The sequence below is a fragment of the Pediculus humanus genome, genomic scaffold (genome assembly GCF_000006295.1).
Source record: "Pediculus humanus corporis 1103172108293 genomic scaffold, whole genome shotgun sequence".
Taxonomy (NCBI): Eukaryota; Metazoa; Arthropoda; class Insecta; order Psocodea; family Pediculidae; genus Pediculus; species Pediculus humanus.
In genome coordinates this window covers 724,833-747,140 of record NW_002987862.1, presented here as the reverse complement: position 1 = coordinate 747,140, position 22,308 = coordinate 724,833, and the positions used below count along the sequence as shown (strand labels likewise).

The 22,308-nt window shown below is 27.7% G+C and overlaps 1 protein-coding gene across 1 annotated transcript; it reads right to left on the bottom strand.

Moving 5' to 3' along the window:
* Positions 1-980: 980 nt before the first annotated feature.
* Phum_PHUM547830 (uncharacterized protein) lies at positions 981-2,131 on the bottom strand (the record flags this gene model as incomplete). Its single annotated transcript, XM_002431745.1, has 4 exons — positions 981-1,310; positions 1,394-1,517; positions 1,633-1,811; positions 2,126-2,131. The coding sequence occupies 4 exons, from the start codon at positions 2,129-2,131 to the stop codon at positions 981-983; spliced, it is 639 nt and encodes a 212-aa protein (XP_002431790.1).
* Positions 2,132-22,308: the final 20,177 nt, after the last annotated feature.

Here is a 22,308-nt window from a genome sequence, read left to right as displayed (position 1 = left end):
CGTGACCGCATGTTTGAGAACACGGAGACCATTCGGACCATTCGATTTCTGTAATTATAAAATTATTATTATCATTATCATCATCGTAGTAGCATAAACCGTGAGGGAGAGAGGAGGGGAGAGGGGAGGTGGAGGGGGGGTAGATTTTTTGGAAAGAGCAAAGAAAAAAAATATTTAACGGGAAAAAAGAGAAAATAAAAAGGCTTAAACTTAATACTTAAAGTTTTCCTTAAACGAACAAAGAAAGAAAAGGAAAATGAAAAAGGAGAAAAAGAATAAAAGAAAAAAAGGGAAAATTCCAGAATTTTCTCTTCTTTTCCTCCAGTTCATCTTTTAACGCTCTTTTTTTTATATTAAAAACAATTCTTTTTAAACTTTCAATATTTTTTTTTTTTCTTTCAATTTCTTAATCAAACTTTTTTTTTTTTTCTACTCCCTTTACACTACCTCATTCATCCTCCATTACTTTTTCTCTGTTTCCTTTTTCTATCTTTTTCTTAAATACAAACTTTGACGGGAGGGGGGGGGGAAACTGTAGAAAAAGACGAAGGATAAGAAAAATGAGAGCCCAGGGATTTTTCCCTTTTTTCCTTTAAAAAAAAAATTCCAAAAATAATAAAAGACAAAACTTTTTTTTTAAAAATAAATAATTCAATTTAAAGACACTACGACGATGATAATAATAATAAACGCGGGGGAGTCGGGGGGAGGGGGATGAAATAACATTAAACGAATAAACAAAGGGGGAAAGGGGGGAGGGGAACGAACAAACACGAGATTAATAATAAACGAATCTTTTTTTTTTCGTGTTGTGGGGAAACCTTAAAAGAGTTAAAAATAAATAAATCCTTTCGGATGCTGTGCGTGCGTGCGTTTGCGCATGCGCACGCGCGAAAATTTAAATCTCATAATTTAAAACCTTTTTTTTTCCCTCTCGTAAAAAAAAACGAAAACTTTTGTGGTTTAAAAAAAAAAAAAAACTAACCAAAGTCGGTTTTATTGAAAGATGATCCTCCATAACCGCTTCCTTCAATCGATTCATCATCTCGAGTAAATTTATTTATTTTTTTAAATAGTAATTTTTCCCTTTGGCGACGATGATGATGCTGTCGATGCTGTTGGTGCTGTTGATGCTGGTGATGGTGGTGTTGAATTTTTTTTTTAGTTTTTTTATTCGTAAAAAAATTTTTTTTTTTTTTTCTTTCATTTTGGTCGATTATCGTCGGATCGAAAATTGGAATTTTCGTGCTGGAACATTGTTGGGCAACAGCACCTGGATTTGAAACGATCATTAATTGTTCTAGTTCTCCCTGTTGAGAAATTCAAAAAAAAAAAAATTTAAATGAAAAATTTTAGCGGCGTTTTTTGTCCAAAAACGGAAATTGAAAAATACCTGAAAAAGATAACCTATAATTAAATCCGCATCTTCCGGATGATACAATTCGTTTCTTTTCAATATATCAGTGCTAACCCATGCGCAATCTAAAAAACTTCGTACGGAATTATCATCTTGCAATCTGGAAAAAAAAAAAAAAACGATGACGTCAACAGGCGCGACGACAGCTTTATCACCTCCCCACCTCACCCCTCCGGAAGTTAATCATCGTTAAAATAAATAAAAAAAATACGAACGCAATTCCGAGTTGATGCCAATGTCCGTCATTTATTTTCATCGGTATGACGATGGCTTGAGTTCCATTTTTTCCAGAATGTAAAATTCTTATTCTGTCCGGTTCTTTTAATTCCAATGACAGATAAGAATTTTTTTCCTTTTTCGATCTCAAACTAAACAAAACACCTTCGAGCGGTTTCTGCAATAATAATAATAATAATAATAATAATAAGTACCCGATCGGGTAAGAAAATCGTGGGGAGAAAAACGAGCATTAAAGAAAAAAAAACAAAAACGTCAGCAAACAACAAATCATAAAAAAAAATGTGTGTGTATAAAAATGATGTCTGGAGAAGTTATAACATCGATAAAAAACCTTTTCCAGGGCCCTAAAATTATCCAGACTTAACTTCTTCTATTTAAATGCAAATCGACTAATTTGTTTTTTCTTTTTTTTTTTTTTTTAACCGACGACTGGAGAAAATAGTCTTTTACGACCTTTTTTTTTTTTACAAACATTTTATTCTCTCTTTCTTTCTCTCTCACTTTATCTCTATCTATTTATCTCTCTCTTTCCCACAAATTTTCTCATTTGCAAAAGTTAAAAATCGTAAAAAAAAAAAAAAATCATCTTAATTTTATTATTTTTTTCAAGTATTAAAAAGTTGTTCAAAGAATGTTCGCCATTTTGTCTTTTGTCGTTAAAAAAAAATCAAAAATTATTTTTCAATTTGTTTTATCATTATTATTATTATTATTATTATTTGTCAGGCTGTTGTCAGGTATCGCAGGCAAACTTGTCTTTTAAATTTTATACATATTTTTTTTAAAATCAACCGGACACTTTTTTTTTTTTAAGATGATTTCTGTAAGAGGAAAAATTTAATGACGTTTCCGGTTTTATGTAGCCAATGAAAATTCGAGAATTTTATTAGTTTCCGGTTATTTTTATCCAAAAAAAAAAAAAAAATTTTAATAAATCGATAAAAATTATTTTTTAAGTTATGGAAAAATTAATGACTGACATATGTCGGTATAATCAACGAAAATCTTAAAGTGGCAGGAGATATTTTAAAAACGGAAATTGAAACGCGACACACAATGTGAAAAAAAAAAAAAGGATCGACGAATTTATTCCCGAGGGAAAGGGGAAAAGAGAAGAAGTTTTTTTTTGAAATTGCTAAAATGTGATAAGCGAAACAAACGAAAAGGAAAAAAAAATTTTTTTTTTTTAGTCGGGGCATTAGAACCCGTTCAAAAACAATTTGAGAGAAAAAAAAAGTGAAATAAATATGCTGGAAAAAGTTATTATTATTATTATTATTAAACAAAACGGACGAGTTATTATTATTATTATCGTTCGGAGATGGTCACATACTGAGAAAGGTTTTTCGGAAAAATCTCCAGAGAGAGAGAGAGAGAGAGAGAATTCCAGTATTATTATTAATATATTTTTAGAAAATTCAAAAAAGGTAGCAGGAGGTAAAATTTTCAAAATTTTTATTTTATTTTTCTATAAAAATTTTAAACAATCACGAATATAAACAAACAAACAAAAATTGTTTGTTTGTTTGTTTAAAGGTATTTTCCATTTTAAAAAAAAATTAATTAATTATTAATGAACGAGACAAAAAAAATTTTTTTTTTTTATAAAACTTTTTTATTAATTTTATTTTATTTCCCCCCCCCTTGAATTTTAATTTATTTCCGGTTTGGAAAAAAAAGCAGAAGGCGAGTTTTAAAAAAAAAAAAATAAGAACGAAACTTTTTGAATCACCATCGAAAACGAAAAAGGAAGAAAGAAAAAAATTGTTTTCAACGTCACACCTGGGCCAATGAGAAAAAAAATTCTTTCTCTCTCTCTCTCACTCTATCTTTCTCTTTCTTTTCCATTCACTTTTCCCTACTTCATCACAGATCATTCTAGATATTCAATTCGACTTAGCTTCCAGCAGCATCAGTATCAGTAGCAACGGCAGCAACAGCAACAGACCAAAGACTCCTGTCAATAAAATAAGTGGCATTCCTATTTCCTTTCAATTTTTTTTTTTTTTCTTCTTTCCAACATTTTAACTTTTCCATCTTTAATTCCAGTTTCCACCCCCTCCTCCTCCTCCCTTATCCCTTCTCTTTCTCTCTCACTCGTCAAATCAAATGATATTTTTTCTTCTAACTTTTTTTTTTTTATTATTAAAAAATGACAAAATGAAAAATTTTTTTTTTTTTTTTTCATTTCGAAAAAAGGAATTGAGAAAAAGAAAACCTTTAATAATAATGATAATAGGGATATAATATTATAACGGAAATTTTTTTTTTAAATATCACTTCAACGAAAGGATAATGATGATAATAATAATAAAAAAGGTTTTTTTTTTTTGTAAAAAAAAGAGGAAATCTAAGCATCGAACAAACGACAGCAAAAACAAAAAAAAAAAAAGGAAAAAAAAAAGGTTTTTTTGTTAAAATTAGTTCAATCACTCTTTAATTTTATTTTCAAACCTTTTGAATACTCAAAAAAAAAAGAGAGAGAGAGAGGGGGGAAAGGAGAGAGAGAGGGAAAGGGAGAAAGAGAGAAGAGAGGGAGAGAAGTTTTTTTTGTGATTTCGGTTTTTTGAAATTTCAACCTGGAGTAAAAGGAGAGCTGAAAGGGATAGGAAGGAAGGAAGGAAAAGGAGGGAAGGGGTGGGGAAGGGGAAGGAGGAAGGGGAGGAAAAAAGGAAAATTTTCACGTGTTTCCTACCCGCACTTATACGTCCCGATCTGACTTCCGCTCGAGGAATTCATGGCCGTTGTTCAGGCGTGATATTCACTTGCCTCAAAGAATTCCCCCCCCCCCTTCTCTCTCTCTCTCTCTCTTTTTTCCACTCGTGCGATTTTTCTTTCTTTTGTGTACATTTAAAAAATTTCCATTTTTTTTTTATTCGAACCGCGCACGCGCACACTCGTAAATGCGTTTTTTTGTGTGTGTGTGTATAGCCTTGGCTACAAACTCATGCGCCATTTATATTTATATAAAATGTAAAATTTACTTTTTCATTTTCTTTTTTTTTTCCGCCATAAATTTTTCCTCATTTTTAGGTGACAAACGAAAACTTAAGAAAAAAAAAAAATCCATTTCAATTTTATTTTATTTTTTTTTTCATTCCTTCCTCCCCTCCCCTCGCCCCAACACGCCCGTCCCCCCTCCTCGTTTTATTCAACCGAGAATTTTTATTATTATTATCATCATCGCTAAAGAGACAGATTCCAAAAAAAAAAAAATAATAATAATAATAATTCACATTGCTGGAGAGAAAAGAAATTGTTTGGCGCGTGAAAATAAAAACTCAAGGTTTAAATTCAGGTGCGATTAATAATAATAATAATAATAATAATAATAATAATAATAATAATAATAATAAATTTTCTACAGTTAAAATCGGAATATAAAATTTTTTTTTTTTGACTTTTCCTTTTCAATTTTCTTTTAAAAAAAAACACGTTTCGAATTCAAATTAGGTTTTTTTTTTCTGTTTTTGTCTTTTCTGACGTGATGTTAACTTTTTGTCTTCTGCTTTTGTTTTGTTTATATTTTGTTGACTTTTTTTTTTAAAAAAAAAAAAAAGAAAAACGAATAAAAACTTTTAAAATTTAATTCGGTGAAGAAGAAAAAAAAAAAAGTATCAAAGTTTAAAAAAAAAAAAAGGGAAAAAAGGGAAAAAATTTTTATTGACTAAATAACGCCTTTTTTTCTCTTACCTTTGGGCTTAGTTTTAACGTGACAAGGAAGGAAAATTCTTTTGGAAAAATTCCAGAACGATGACTCGTTGATTTATTTGAAAATATTTGAGAGGAAGGAACCCAAATACAAGAATTTGGACGAAGTTTCCACGCCGCTGGCCTTCCTAAAACTTTTTCCCATTCTCCTCTGGACGGATGAAAAAAACGACGATCGTTTAATTGTATGGGATCAACCGTACCTGGAATTTTACATTAAATAATTTTAAATACAAAATTATCACGACAAGGACGATGACAAACAACAAACAATTTTCCAGGAATTTCATTTTTTCTTTTTTTCCAGTTGTAAAAAAGAAAAGAAAAAAAATTTTGGAATGAGAATGAGGAAAAACATAATTTATGGATAAAATAAAAAAAAAAATGAAAGTTTTTATAAGAAATCAATGATGATAATGATAAGAAAATTATTAGATATATCAACTGGAAAAAAGTCACGTGACAAACAAAGGTACCGACGACGACAAAAAAAACGATATTAAAAATTTATTAACCGATCAAAAATCAATAAAAAAAATTATTAATTCATTTCATTTCGTTTTTTTTTTCAGTTAATGGTTAATCATATAAAAAAAAATCCTTTTCTAATGCCACGTTTTTTTAAAAATATATTATTAACGAATAATAAAAGTTTGAAAAAGAATGAACGTGTATATATAGGAAAATCCGGATTATGGAAAAATTTTTATCAAAAAAAAAAAAAAAAAGAAAAAACTTTTTTCATTATTTTAATAACTTTAAAAAATCAAAAAAAAAAAAAAGACAGAGATAGAGAGAGAGAGAGGGAGAGAGATAAAAAATAAAAACTGGAAAAAAATTTTCCGATACCGACAACAAAATTTCATATGATAAATTTTTTTTTTTAAAATTCGAACTGGAAAAAAAAATTTGTCTCGTTTTTTATGATAAATTATAACTCGTATAAGGAAAGAAAAATAAGATAAAAATTTTTTTTTTAAGTTGGCAACAGTTAAAAGAAATAAATATATTTAAAAAAAGGCGGGAAAATTTAAAAAAAAAAAAATTAATTCTTTTCGTTTTTCTTTATCAATCGAAATTTTCTTCTTCACGTCATGAATATTCATTAATTTAGAAAAACGATGACGACGTCACGAAAAAAAATATTATTATTATTATTATTATTATTATTATTATTATTTGTTTAAATAAATTTTATATCAAAGATGGCGGATGACGGCATTTGAAACGTAAGCTTTAAAAATTAATTAAATAAAGTTAAAATAAAAATAAAACAAATTTAATGAAGAATACTAAATTCAGTTGAGATTTTAAAGTTTTTTTTTTTTTTTTTTTTTTTTACTAGTTGTAGTAAATCTTTAGGAATTCTAATTAAAAATTTTTTTTTGTAAACGAATATTTTATAAAAATAAACAAACAAACGAAAACAAACAAACTAAAAATTTAAATAATTATAATAAATAAATTTTAAAATACAAAAACATTGTGTGTCTGTTTAGATTTTCCACATACCTTGACATGAAAACATGTTACACCTTCTTCTTTCTTTATTATATCCGTGACAGGTATAATCATTATTATTATTATCATCATCATCATTATCATCGTAGTATTTTAAATGACACTTCCGAGTCCTTTCTTGATAACCTTCTCCGCATGATACGCTACAAGTTCCCCAATCGCTCCAATTTTCCCAACCTGAACAACAACAACAACAACGATATGATTAATATTATTTTTTTTTTTTTTTTAAATCGGAGGGTTTGTAAAGAACGAACGGATGAACGGGTGAACGGGCGAACGGTTTAACGGTTTTTTTTTTTAAAAAATAAATATTATTCGTCGCATTAAAAAAAAAAAGTAAAAAAAAACATTATCGTAAATTATAATTTACGGTTATATCCGTAATTTTTTTTCCTGTTTTTCGATTAAATTTTTTATTACATAATTCGATGGTAATTTTTTTTTTTATAATGCCCTCCAAACGTTTTTTCATTTCTTTAAAAAAAACCCAAAAACAAAAAAAAACACAAAAACAAAAAAAAACACAAAAAAACACAAGAAAACAAAAAAAAACACAAAAAAACACAAGAAAACAAAAAAAACGAAAACCTTATCCCCGGAAAACTCCCATAAGCTAAACATATAATTTGATATATATTAAAAATTAATATTCACATGACGACGTGTCTTCAGACAAAATTCGAACAATAAAATTTTTTCGGGTGATAGAATTATTTATTTATTTATTTTGTTTTCCTACATTATTTAAATAAATAAATTATTATTATTATTGTTGTTGTTGTTCGTTTTGTTATTATTAATTTATTTTCATTTGAAAATTTTTTTTTTTAATAAAATAATTTATTTTTTTAACGCCATTTTGAAATTTTTTATTTTTTTTTTACGAACGGGGAGAGAGTGAGTGAGGGGGTGTGAAAACGTTTTTAAAAAGAAAAAAAAAATTTTTTTTTAAAATGTGTAACTCTTGTTATTTTCATAAAATGACTAAACTGAATACTAATGAGAGAGTTATTCTGTCGATGGGAAAAGGAAAAGGATTATGTAAGGATTTTAAAAAAAAAGAAAAAAGATAAGAAAGGTAAAAATAAGCGAAAGGGAGAAAGAGAGAGAGAGAGAGAGAGAGAGAGAGAGAATCCAAAGAGGTAAATTCTAGTTAGAAAAGGATAGAAAAAAAAACAGAAAAAGGAGGACGCATAATAATTAACTTTAACGTTCCTTTCCCCCCACATTTTTTTTTTATTTAAATTTTTAAAATTTGTATGCTAAATAAATTTTTTATTATTTAACGTACATAATATTTAATAACTTATTAATTTTTTTATTAATAAATAAAAAATTATTAATAAACAAATACGAAAACAACAACAACAATAACGAAAAACGTTAACGATTGTTATAAACGTTAAATAAAATTTTGTGTTTTGTAATAATAAACGTCTCCGCTCTCTCTTGCCCCTCCCACCTTCGTCTCTCCCTCCTTTGCCCCACCCACTTATCCCTTAAGCCACTCCCCCCTTCTCATAATCATTTACGATCATCATCTTCCACCACGGTCGCTTTCAATTTTCCCAACGAAAACCCCCCCCACCATAAAAATAAACGTTTCTAATGTTATTAATTATTATCATTATTAAACGTTGTTTGTTTATATTGTTATGTTAAATGTTTATTATATATTATAAAAAAAAAAATTAAAATGCGCAGATGCCAAATTTACAAAAAAAAATATAAAAGAAAATAACATTATCATTAGCATTTAACAGAGAGAAAGAGAGAGTGAAAGAGAGAGAGAGAGAGGGGGGGGATGATAACGGAGTTAAAAACTTTTTATGTCATAATAACATTTAATTATTATTATTATTATTATTTTAAAAAAAAAATTGTTTAAACGTTTTTGCTATCCCGAATATATCGCAACAGGAATAAAAAAAAAATTATATTGCCGACAGCAAATTGAATAAAAGAAAAAAAACTTATTTTCTTATTGTTCTAAAGGGGGAAGGGGTTAATCGAAGTGGGGGGCGAGCGAGCGGGTAGGGGTTGGAAAATAGGTTGAAAACTTACTTACCGACACCGTTCCAAATTCTTTTTTCATTTCCTTCCGTCCATTCGGAACTGGCACCGAACAAATCATCAAAAATGGCAACCAATGAATTTTGACGTATTTCACAAAATATTATGTAGTATTTTTGTGGTGCTACAGGGCTGTGACATTTTGATTTATACGAAAATCCGGTTACGTTGATCTTCCTGTTTTTTTAAAAACAAAAGAATAAATAACAATGAAATTTTCCAGTATGATGGTCAATGTCGTCATCGTCGTCGTTACTGACTCCAGACAAAATGGAGTACAAATAATTTTCCTTTCTTTTTAATTTACGACTTACGTGCGTCGCGTTTTTTTTTTTTTTTTAAAACAAATACAAACAAACAAGGACAAACACACACACGTTTATTTATTTTCACTTTTAATTGTTATTATTATTATTATTATTATTATTAGTTTTTCCAGAAAAAAAATAAAATGGCGGGTCGCAATATGATTTATCTTAGTATGCGTAATAAAAAGAGAAAAATTTTTAGTTCGTTTTGGTTTTCAAATTCAAAATTTTCGAAAATTTTAACAAAAGATTTTTTTTTTCCCCGAACAAAAATGGCTTCCGGGTTATTTGTTTCCCCCATTCCCGAAAAAATAAAATGGCCGATGGAAAACCGTTAAAAAAAAATTATTTTTTAAGATTAAAATCTTTGGAGATGTTGTTGTTATGAAAAAATTTGAATCGAATCCTGGATAAAAAATAATAAAAAATTAATCTGGAATTATTTATTGATTTTTTTTTTTTTTACGCACGACCACAGGTATTTTTTTTATTTTTGTGGGGAGTTATTTATGTAAAATATCTCTCTCGCTCTCTCACTCTCTCTTTCTCTCTCTTTTTTATTGACTATAAAATAAAGAATCGAACGTTTTTTTTTTTTTTTTTTCTCCAGGAGGTAAAAAAAAAGAGGCAAAACCTTTTGTTACGTAATATTTCTCTTACTTTTTAATATTAAAAAAAAAAAAAAATTGGATTTTTTTAAAAAAAAAAAGTGGGGGTGGGGGGAATGACCTTTGTCAAAATACGAAGTAATAATAATAATGATAAATTTTTAATTCGAAAATCGAGAGTTTAGCTTATCAATCACGTTCCAGATTTTTTTTTTTTTCGTTTCTTCCCACTTTCCAATTTGCCTTTTTTTTTTTTAAACTCCCTCTTAATCCGACGAACCCGTTCGAAATCCTATTCCCTCCCACTCCCACTCCCCCTTCTCCCTACTCCTTCCTTCTTTTTTTTGCTGGCATTCATTATTATTTACCCAAACTTTGTTGCCAACTTTTTTTTTTTTTTAATTAAGTGAAAAATGGGATACAGAAAAAAAAAGAAAAAAAAAACTTTTCATTCCCACCATTTTTATTTATACCTGTGTGCAATTAAAAATAAAATAAATCTTATTACGAGGAATATATACGATTACTGGAGAAAAATTTCCCCCCTCTTCCTCCCCCTTCCCCCTCCCCGCCTTCCCCACTCCGCGTTCCACGAAGAAAAGTAAAAAACTTAAAAAAAAAAATTTTTTTTGTGTGTGTGTCTGTGTATTTCCTTCCAGGAAAATTGCACATGCGTGAAATGTTAATAAAAAAAAGAAGAAAATTTTGGAGAAATAAATAAAAAAAAACAAATAACGTTATACAGTAAGAGAGAGAGATAGAAAAATACTGGAAAACAATAATATTAATAATAATAATAATGATAATTATTTATTTATTTATTTTATTTACGGTTCATATAAATAAATAAATAAACATAAATTTCTTTTTTTTTTGTTGCCCTCGTATAAAAAATAATAATAATAATGATAATAATAGTTTGATACGGCGATGGCGATGGCGATGATGATAATAATAATATTAAGCAGTATGTTAGCTGTTTCTGACAGTTTCTTTTATAACGTGGTAGAAGAAGAAAGAAAAATAAAATTTTTAGTTTTTTTTTTTTTTTTACGAATTATTAAAATTTCAATGGATTTAAATTTATTATTATTATAATCATCATCATTATTATTATTATTATTATTATTATTATTATTATTTAGGGTTATTCAAAAAGTATTTTATTTTATTATTATTATTATTTTTTTAAATAAATTTTAATTAATAAAAGAAAATAAAATAAAATAAAAAATATTAAAAAAAAGGAAAATTTTTAACCGTTCTTTGAAAATCTTACCGCGACGATGACGTCATCGTCTTAATTAAAAAAAATTTTTTTAATTAATAATAATAATAATTAATCATTTAAGATTCGTTTAAGGATTCACTTAACCGTAATCCTTAAATAATAATGATAATATTAATACTAACAAATGACAGATAATCGATTGTGAAAAATTTTGTTTGTCGTCGACAAACATTTCAAATAATAATAATAATAATGATAATAATAATAATAAGAAGAAGAAGAAGAAAATTTATTATATTAATATTAAACCGTTGGTTTTTTGATCTCCCCCCTCTCTCTCCCTCCTTCCCCTTTTCCTCAACAAAGGAATTTTTTCCGGTTGTTGTTTAGTTTGTTCGTTTGTTCATAATCGAATAATTTTCTTTTTCGAAATTTTTGTTGAGTAATAATAATAATAACAACATTTTTAAAAAAATTAGAAAAAAAATTTATTATTATTATTATTTAGGGGTATTTAATGACGTCATAACAAGAAAAAATTTTATCCTGTGTTGAAAAATATTTTTTTGTTAGCCGGGATTTGGGATTTGAAGATACGATCGGTAAGAAAAATATTTAAAACGTTGAATAAATTATTATTATTATTTTAAAATCTTCTGGAGAAAAGTTTTGCCAGAAATTTTTTTTTTTCTGGAAGAAAATCGTGACACGAAATTCTTTTACGCCGAATTAAAAAGGTATAAAATTAAAGTTTTAAATATAAAGTTTTTTTCCTTCCCCCCGCCCCTCACAAAATACAAGAATAAAAAGATTGAGAGAAAGAGAAAAAAAATTTACGAAATGAACGATAGATATGCGGCAGGTTCTGCTGCCACGTTCGAATACAAACGTGAACGTTTCGTTTTTTTTTTAAAATGATGACATTGATGGAAAACCTTTTCGAATATGAGAAGGAGAAAAAAAAATTTATTGTGTGGGTTGAAGGTCGATTTTTTTTTTTTTTTTGTTACGTTGAAGAAGAAAAAGAAGAAGAAGATGAAAGCGCGAACTGAGTATAAAAAAAAAAAAAATGAAAGATTTGAAATGAAAGAAGTAAAAGAAAATTCTCGTGACAGGAATCATATATTACGGGAATACTACCAACATAAACCAATTCAAATTTTAACGCGTGTGATGACGTTTCAAAGCGGAAGGGGAGGGGGAAATAAAAATTTTCTCACCGAATTATTATTATTTTTTTTCATTTCCGGGTATTTCAATGATAATAATAATAGTAATAAATTTAAAACGGTGAAGAGGAGGGGGAGGAAGGTGGTTTAAAAGTAAAAACTAACATTTTTTGAACGTTAAAATTTTTCTTCTGCTTTTCTCAACTCGGTAAAAACGTTAAAAATGTTTTTTTTTTTTTTTTTAATGAAAACTCGAAACGATTTAATTACCGTAGAAAGATAGAAAACGAGATGAAAAAAAGTATAATTATCATCATCATCATCATCATCATTTCAAAACTTGGTAAAAACTTTTTTTTTTGACTTTTTCAAACAAAAAAAAAAAAAAAATGGTGGAAAAGTTTTTTATACCCCTTAAAGGTAAAACACGGTGTAAATTGTAACGAGTCGAAAAAAAAAAAAAAAATTTGCTTTGAGGTTAATAAGTAAGTCGTTAGTATTATCTGTTGCCACGTCGTTTTTCCTCCTTTTTCCTCCTTTTTTTTATTTAATTTTTTTTCCGTTCGTTATTTAATTTTTCGACGTAATAAAATAAAATAAAATAAAGAAATGTAAATATAAAAAATGACGAGAATTATTAAATTTAATCACGTGACAATTTTCCTTTTTTTAAATATTAAAAATATTTACCCGAAAAAAAAAAAATTAAAAAATTTTCCCGCGTTTCACCACCATCATCAACATCATCATCATTATTATTATTATTATTATTATTCGAGCGGCGAAAAAAAATTCAAAATGAAAGAAATAAAAAAAATAAAAAAATTATTAAATTTTTTTTTCTAATATTACGGTTGTTGTTGTTGTTGTTGCCGCTGACAATTTATATAAAAAAAATCAACAAACAACAAACGGCAAACGAGCAAACGGATAAACGATTAATAAATAATTAATTAATATTTTTTTCTTCCGACACGTTTTTTTTTTCATTTCGAAACATCTTTTTCCACCATTTTTCCATTTCCAGCAGCAGTAGAAGCAGAAGAAGAAAAGCAGTAAGTGTTAAAGTTTATTGGCTTCTGATGATATTAAGATAAAATTTTTTCTTTTCTCTCTCTCTCTTTCTCTCTCACACTCCGTTTCAAAGAAGCAATAAAATCTTTTTGGCTTCGAAAACAACTCGAAAGAAAAAAAGAAAAAACGAGTTTTGCTGTTTCATCCTTTTTTTTTCTTTTTTTTTCTTGTGCCACTTGGCTACCTAATTGACCGTTGTGTTTGCTTTCACTTAAAATTATTATTGGAACATTTTCTCCTTCCTTCCCCCCCATTTTCCCTTTTTTTATCGCCCCCATCCTTCCCTTCTTTTAAAAAATAATTTTATCCTTTTTTAGTCATTTTTAATTAATTTTCTCTTTCTTTCTCTTTCTCTCTCACTCTCTCACTCACTCATTTAATTTTTTTTGTTTGGTCTTTAAAACGTACGGGAAAAAGTTAAAACAAACAAACAAACAACCGTACGGCCTTGAAATTTTATAATAATGATAATAACACGGTTTCGATCGATTGACGGTGTTGTTGTTGCGTATTATATGCCGGAAGAAAATTCGAGAATTTTTTTTTTTAAGGGAGTTTCACGAAAGATTCTAATAAAGATGGCGGTGGAAGCGGCGGCGGTAAATGAAGACAAAGAAAAATTTCATATGAACAAACAACAGCAAAAATCCCCCAAGAAGAAGAAGAAGAAAATTTTTATGAATTTTTGTTTTATTTCCGGACGGCAAATATTTACGAAAAGGGAAAAATGTCGCGAATTCGAAAACAATTTTTTCTGAAAACTCGAATAAGCCGTCCGTCGGCAAAAATCATTTTCCGATCGGCGGAAATTCATGAGGAAAAATTAAAAACCGGAAATCATTCGAATCCGTCGTACAAACGAACAAACTCATTTTACCTCGTGACACTCAAAAAAAGGGGGAAATTTGTCGCAAATATAAAACTTTAACCGATTCAAATAATAATAATAATAATGATAATTAAAATCGATTCTTTTTTTTATATAGTATAAAAAAATTTATGGTAACGCCTCGGTTTTTTTTTCAAAATGGCGGAGGGGGGGCAGTTTTTTCAAAAAATAATTCAAATAGATAAAAATCTAAAAAAAAAAAAAAAAATTTCCAATAGATGTGCTTTAGACTTGTTGAAAGTTATTTACGACCGAAAAAAAAATTTTTTTTTTTTTGGCAAAACTTTTTCCCCTCGCCCCCTTTACCCCCTCCCCTTTTGAACTCGCATAATTTTTAAATATATATATACAACGTAAAAATTTACGACGATGATAATAATAATGATTGGAAAAGTACGATCATCGAATCAATCTGAAAATTTTCTTTTTTTTTTTTTTGGAAAAATCCTGGAAAATTTTTTTGGAAAAGTGGAAGGAGAAGGAAGAAAGAAAGAAAAAAAGGAGGAGGAGGAGGAGGAGGAGGGAAGAAAGAAAGATAAAATTCAACTTTTTGTTTAAATATAGAAAAAAAAAACCGGAAAGTGAGAAGAAACCTTAAATTTAAAATTTTAGTTTCCGGCCGAAAAGTTTTTCTTTTTTTTTTCCCACCCCCTCTTTCGTTTTCATTTTTTTTTCTTCTTCCACGATTTAAAAAAAAAAAGAAAATTTTTTAAATAATTTTACTACTTTCTTCTTTTTTTTAAAAACATTCTCTCGATTTAATTCTTTTACTATTTCCGTTACCCCATTTTTTTTAAATAACAAAAACTTTTTTGGACGAATGTTTTTTTTTTACCTACTTCCGAGGAAAAAAAATTTATAAAAATAATAATAATAATAATATTAAATAACGAAATGTTTTTTTTCCCCATTTAATTTAAAATCAATTTATTTATTTTAAAAAAATAATAAATCAAAGGAAACAAAGGAAAAAAAAAATTTTTTTTTTTCCCTTTACGGGGAAAAAAAATTTTTTTTTTTTTCTAATTTCCTGTAGTCAGGAAGTGTGATTAATATATATAAAAAAAAGGAACCTTCTAGAAATTTTTTTAATATTTTTCTTATCTCTTATCACGACTCACTTTTTTTTTTTTTTTTTTAAAAAAATAAAATTCAATCTTTGATTCGGAAAATAAAAAAAAAAATTGGAAAAATCGATCAATATTTTTGTATATTACATATTTGGGGAGTCATTTGTCATATTCATCCGCAGGGGTTTTTAATATAAGAAAAAAAAATATGAAAAAAATTTCCTTTTTTCCCTTCCTTCCTTCCTTTCCCCCTCTCACCCTCTCTCTACTCCCCAATCCCGAAAACCCCTCCCCAACCCTGGAAAAATTTGTTTTTTTTTTTGCCAAAAAAAAAAAATCAATTTGTTTACTACCATTTTTCATCAATTAAAATTTTCTTTTTTTCAGGTGAGTTAAAGGAAATAAATGTTGCCGAATTTAACTTTCAGGTACCAAAACGCAACGTTGCCAAATTTATTATGGTAAAAGAAATTTTTAATTCTAATCGCAGCTGATGAAATTTTCGTCTTTTAAATTCGTTATTGAAAAATTTACCAGAATGAATTTCGATCAGGGCAGTAGAATTTTAATAAACGTTTGTATCTCGTAATATATTTCCGTTTAGTTTTCCGGAACCGGAAACGCGTAAATTTTTTTTTTTTTTAATCGTAAATACAAAAAACAATTAAAAATTTTTTTTTTTCTAGAAAATTCATAATTTTTTATTTTTTTAAAATTTTCTTTTGAAACGTAAAAGGAGTAAAAAGAAAAGCCTGGAGGGTTTTTCAAGCTTCCAGAGCTTTCCCTCCCCTCTCCCCCCGAAAAAAAAAAATAAAAACAAACGTAATAATTATTTTTTAAAAAAATAGAAAAAGAGAGAGAGAGAGAGAAACGAAAAGAGAAAATAAAATTAAAATTTCAAAAAAAACGTAAAAACAAATTTATATAAAAAATTTACGATTTAGGTCACTCGTGCCACGTCCTTTTTTCTCCATCTTCCCCCTTCTTCTCCCTCCCCCTTAAGTAAACAAACATTTTTCCAGTAAATTTTTGGTTTAAATTACAAAAAAAAAAAAAAATTAAATAAAAATGATTTCTACTCATCGTAATATTTACAAAACGGGTAAAACAAACAAACAAATTTTTTTTTTGTCGAAAAAACAAAAGTTTTATTCTTCTAAGAAACTTAATTTTTCTTTAAAAAAAAAAAAAAATGGCATAGTTAGTAAAAGAAAAAGTTCTTTTTTTTTTTAGTTAAGAAAAAAACATTCATTGACGTTTACTCGATATTTCAAAAGTTCAGAAAGAAAGAAAATTTTTGAGCTTCTTGAATTAAATTTTGTTGTTTTAGAAAAAACTTTTTAAGACGTTAACAAATTCTAAAAAGGATGAAAAGAAGGAAGGATAGAAGGATAGAAGGATGGAAGGACCTTTGACTCCTTATTTAAAACTTATTTTCTTATCCTTACTTACTACCCTTTATCCTTCTACTTAAAAACAACAACAACAACCGCACCTCCTACCCCTTACCACCCGCTCCCTTTTCTCCTTAAGGGCATTGAAAATTTTCAAAATCCCTTAATAAAATGCACGTCGGAAAAATTTTATTTAATTAAATTTTCAAAAATTTTACACACCCACGACGTAAACTTTTCCCCTCCCTCCCCCTTTTCCCCTCCCTCCGTATCCTCCCCATCCAATTTCCTTCTTTCTGGAACGAAACGAAAAAATTGAAACGGTCGAAGTCTTTGTCCAAAAAAATTTTTCTTATCAAATTTTTTTTTGTTTGTTTTTTTTCTTCTTTTTCTTTTCTCCAAAATCTGCAAAAGTTTAAACATTAAGGGAATTGAGAGAGAGTGAGAGAGAGAGAGATATGATACAAGAAAACAAATTTGTTTACAAAAAAAAAATTTTTTTTTTTTATGAACGCTGGAAAAAAAAATCTTAAACTGGAAAAATAAAAAAAAAAAAAAATTTCTCATCATCAGATTTGATCGGAAAGTTAAAAAAAACTTTTTTTTTTTTTTTCGATTTTTAACAAAAAAAAAAAAAAAAAAGAATTTTATTTTATTTTATTTCAGTTTTTTTTTCCTTTGAATGAATTCCATTTAAAAAACTTTTTTCTTTACCATCCCCTCCCCTCCCCAATCCCAAACCCAACCCCTTCTCGTCGTACAGAAAAAGATTTTATCATTTAATAAAAAAGAAAAAAGAAAAAATTATTTATACAAGAGCATGAATTTTTTTTAAAACTTTAAAACAACACTTGTTTTATCATCATTATCATTATCATCATCATCATCATCATCATCATCATCATCATCATCATCATCATCATCATTATTATTATTATTATAATTATTATTATTATTATTATTATTATTATCATTCAGAGAATGAATTTAACATAAAATACACGACAACTTTTTTTCTTTTTTTTATGGTTAATGGCGTTCCAGGTAAGTAAACGGTTATGATTACGATGATGGTGACGATAAGAAAAATCTTAGTAAAAAATTTTTTTTCCCTTTCTCCAGGAAAAGGAGGGGAGGAGAGGAGAAGGGAGGAGGAGAAGAAGAAGATAAATGAAGACGAAAAAGAAAAAAAAAAGGTTACAAAAAAAAAGAAAAAAAATTTATTGGCCGGAAATTCGGGGGTAAAAAAAATGACGAAAAAAGGACTTTAATAAACGGAAAAAAAAGGATGCAATGGAAAAAAAGGAAAGAAAAGGAAAAAAAAGACAATTTTCTTCGAGTCGAATGAAAGAAAAAAATTTTTTTTTTTTTCGCAAAAAAAAAGTCAAGAAAAAAGCGGCGAACAAGGTAAAAGAAAGAAAATAATGGGAGGGGATGGAAGGAAACGAGAAGAAAAGAGGGGGAGGGAGGAAGAGAGAGAGAAAGAGGGGGGAGAGAAAAACGTTTTTTTTTTATTAATTTTTTTCTCTTAAAATAAAATAAAACGAGAGGAAAATGAAATGGAAGGAAAAAAAAAAAAAACTTTCGTTTAAAATTATTCAAATGTCAAAACCATTAAATATCAATCTCCTCCTTTAAACTTTTCAAAAATTTGTAACCGACAAGTTTTAACGTAGGAGGGAGGCCAGGAGGTAAAGGAAGAGAGAGTGGAAGTGGCAAAGTGGGAGGAGTTTAGAAGGGCAATGGGTGTAAGGGGGGCGGAGGAATTGGTAAGAGTCAAAAGTAAACGAGGAACAATTCATTCGAACTTTCTTTCTATTTTCGTTACAGATGAGAATCGGGTTGTGGGAAAAATTTTTTTTTTTAATAAATGACCTTTGACCTTTTTCCTTTTCAAAAATTGTGGTAAATATAACGGGTGGTGATTATCGGAGAATTGTAAATAATTTATTCGTAAGGTAAACAAGCGTAAGAGTTGAAAATTTTTTAGTTAAACGTGTGGATCAGGTGCGCATTGTGACCAAATTTAGATAAAAAAAAATTATTATCATCATTATTATTAAAGTGCGTTATTACTCTCCAGCGCTCGAACTAAAGTTTTCCTGGAGAGAAAAAAAAAACTGGAACGAGAAAGTTTTTTTTTATGCGTGGGTAGCTAAAAAAAAAAAAAAGGGAAATTTCAAGTCTTTAACCTAAAATTTAAAAAAAAGAAAATTTTTTTTTCTTCTCCTCCTCCTGCTGGAATCGTAATGAAATTTTTCTCCAGTTTTCTCCAGGAAATATATATAATCGCAATCATCGAATCGTATAATTTTAAATTTTTTACAAAAAGAAAAAAAAAACACGGGGAAAAAAGTTGCGAAAATGAAAAAAATTTTATTTAGTTTTATTTTTACTGGAAAAGAAAATTTCCAGTAAAAAAAAAATCTTAATTTCCAAAATGCAAAATAATAATAATAATAATAATAATAATAATAATAATAATAATAATAATAATAATAATAATTTTTCCTTTGATTTTATGTATAATTCCATAATTTTATTCCATCGTAATAATAATAATAATAATAAAATTTTCTGTTTTTTATTTTTCCGTTGTTTGTTGTTTTTCTCGCGCCAATCGTTTCGTCAACGATTCGTCGTCTGCTAATAAAAAACCGTTTTAAAAAAATTACGATGACGTCATAAAAAAATTACGATAAGGCAATAACCGAAAAAAAAAAAAATTTAATATAGTTTAATATTTCTTTCTTTTTTTTTTTTTTACTATATGGAAAAGTTTTTAATCTTTAATAAATATCATCGAACAATAAATAACGGGGGGAGAAAAAAAAAAAAACCTGACACTTTTCCAGCAGAAGAAAAAAGAATACGATTATGTATGTGATGGAGCGAGATGAGTGGGGAAGAAGGGGAGATGAAGGGGAAGAGGAGGAGGAGTTAAAAAAAATTTTTTTTATTTTTTTTAAAGCCCATGAAAAACATTCCACGATATTAAATTTGAAAAAAAAAATGGGAAAACTAAATTTACTTAAGGGAAATTTTTTTTTTTTTACTGGAGAAAAAAAAAGCCACTTTTAAATTTTTTTTTTTCTCCAGAAGTAAAACTCATAACGAACGAACGTTTTTTTTTTTTTTTTGGAAAAAAGAAGAAAAAGAAGAAGAAACTTAATTTTTTTGGAAAATATTTTTATGGGTTTTTACGACAATAATAATTTTTTTTTTCTCCAGTAAAATTTATCTCATGGATAAATAAATATTTACGAAATGAAATTATTTCATGGAGAATCAAAAAAAAAAAAAATTATGAACTTTTAAAACTACGGAAACGTGCACACGCACACACGCACGCATTAAAAAAAAACTTTTCCGGTAAAAGTTTTTCTTTTTTTTTTCTCCAGTAAATATTATAAATATTTGATTTTCGAGAAAAAAAAAGGTAGTGGTGTTGTATGCGACATTAATTTTTTCTCCAGATAATAAAAATTATAAATTCAACGTATAATTTTTTTTCCATCTTTTTCCTTTTTCTCCTTCGGGATATTCCAGTTTTTTTTTATTTAAAATGGCTTCCAATTTTCCAGCCACGATTATTTGTACAATCTGAATTTTCTTTTTTACAATTATTATTATTATTATTATTTCTTTCTTTTATGCACGACTTATTATCGAGTTCGTTCGTGTTGTTCTTGTTGTTGTTGTTTTTCCAGGTTCTCTATGGACTGAAAACCTTCTGGAAAATCTACTACGTGGTACTTTTATAAATTTTTTTTTATTAACCTCCCACCCCACCCCCCTCACACTTTCTATCCTTCTTTTCGATATGATCATTATCATTATTATTGCAATGGAAAACCGGAAGTGAAGAAAAGTTTTTTTAATAAAAAATATTTAAATAAAATAATAACGAAAAAACTGAGAAAATGACTAGAGAAAAAACATTTTAACAAAAAAAAAAAACGTTTCGCTGGAGAAAATAACGCTGGATTTTTTAAAAAAAAAAAAAAGAAACGATTCAATGATAATGGCGAGGAGGCGGGGAGCGGGGAGCAGAGGAGGGGGGGCGGAGGAGAAATTTTACATTTGAAACGCATAAAAGATATCTTCATCATCGACTAAACAAAAAAAAAAAAAAAAAAAAAATTTAATAAAATAAATTTTCGGCACGGGTTGAGAATATTTAAAACAATCAAAGGAAAAAAAAAAGAAAGGAAAAAAGGAAAAAAAACAAAAAAGGTATAAAAGGAATTGATTTATTTTCTAGGAAAAGGAAAAATTATTATTATTATTATTATTATTATTATTATTTTCACGCCTTAAAAAAATCATTTGTGTATTAAAAAATTAATGCGTCGTTACCTCTTCTCACTCTCTCTTTATCTCTCTTTCTTTCTCGCACAAATTCGTTTGCCTTTACTTTCCCTCTTTCTCGCACACATTCGTTTCTCTTTTGTCTATCTCTCTCTCGCACACATGAATTTTTTTTTTCTCTCTCTTTCTCTTTCTCACTTTCGCAAACATTTATATCCCTTTTCTTTTTCATTCTCTCTCTCACTCGCACACATTCCTTTCCTTTTTTCCTATTTTTCTCACTATCTCTTTCTCTCTCTCGCACACGAATTCCTATTTTCTCTCTCTCTTGCACACATGGATTTCTCTTTTGCCTCATCCACTCTTGCACAAATGCGTTTCCCTTTTGTCTCTTTTTTTCTTTCTCTCTATCGCAAACATTCATATCCTTCTTGCCTCTTTCTCTCTCTCTCTCTAACTATCTTTCTCGCACACATTTATCCCGTATTATGACAAAAAATAAAAAAGAAAATCTATTCGTTATAATTTTAACGCAGCGTTTCAAACACATTAAAAAAAGAAAACTATTTCCATATTTTACTTTTTTTTCGGAAAAATTTTTTTAATTACTTTTGTCTCGCATAATTTTCCATTTGTAAATTTTATTATTTAATGAGTGGGGGGAGGCGAAGGGGGCACATTCGTAACAAATTTTTCTCGCTGATGTATATATATATATTTAAAAATTCCTGGAATTAAAACAAAAAACGAAAAATATTAAGAAAATGGGGGAGGAAAATTCCGAAACGACATTCAAAGAATTTCATCGTTCGTTAAAAAAAATTTACGTGACGTCATCATTTATCAAATCATTACGTCGTAAAAAAATAATGATGATGATAATAATAAATTTTTTCCAAATTAAAATAATGTAAAAGAAAATTTTTTTTTGTACGACTCAAACCACCAAATTAAAATTCGTCGTTTTTTTTTTTAAAAGAAAATATTTCATTCATCCATTTCACTTTTTTACTCTACATCTCTTCAATTGCAATTTTACACTCGAATGATAACAACGACAAAGGAAAAGAAAAAAAAAATAATAATAATGATAAATTCAAAGGTAAATTTTTTCATACGTATCGAAAATTGTAAAAAAGGAATTTTTTTTTTTTTTTTGTTATCATCAAATTTTTAACGAACGAAACTAAAAAAATTTTTCTTTGACCCTATATGAAATTCAAGTACCGCCACCACCACCCCCGCCGCCTCCGTCCGTGATAACGTTATCAATCTTATTTCATTACCTA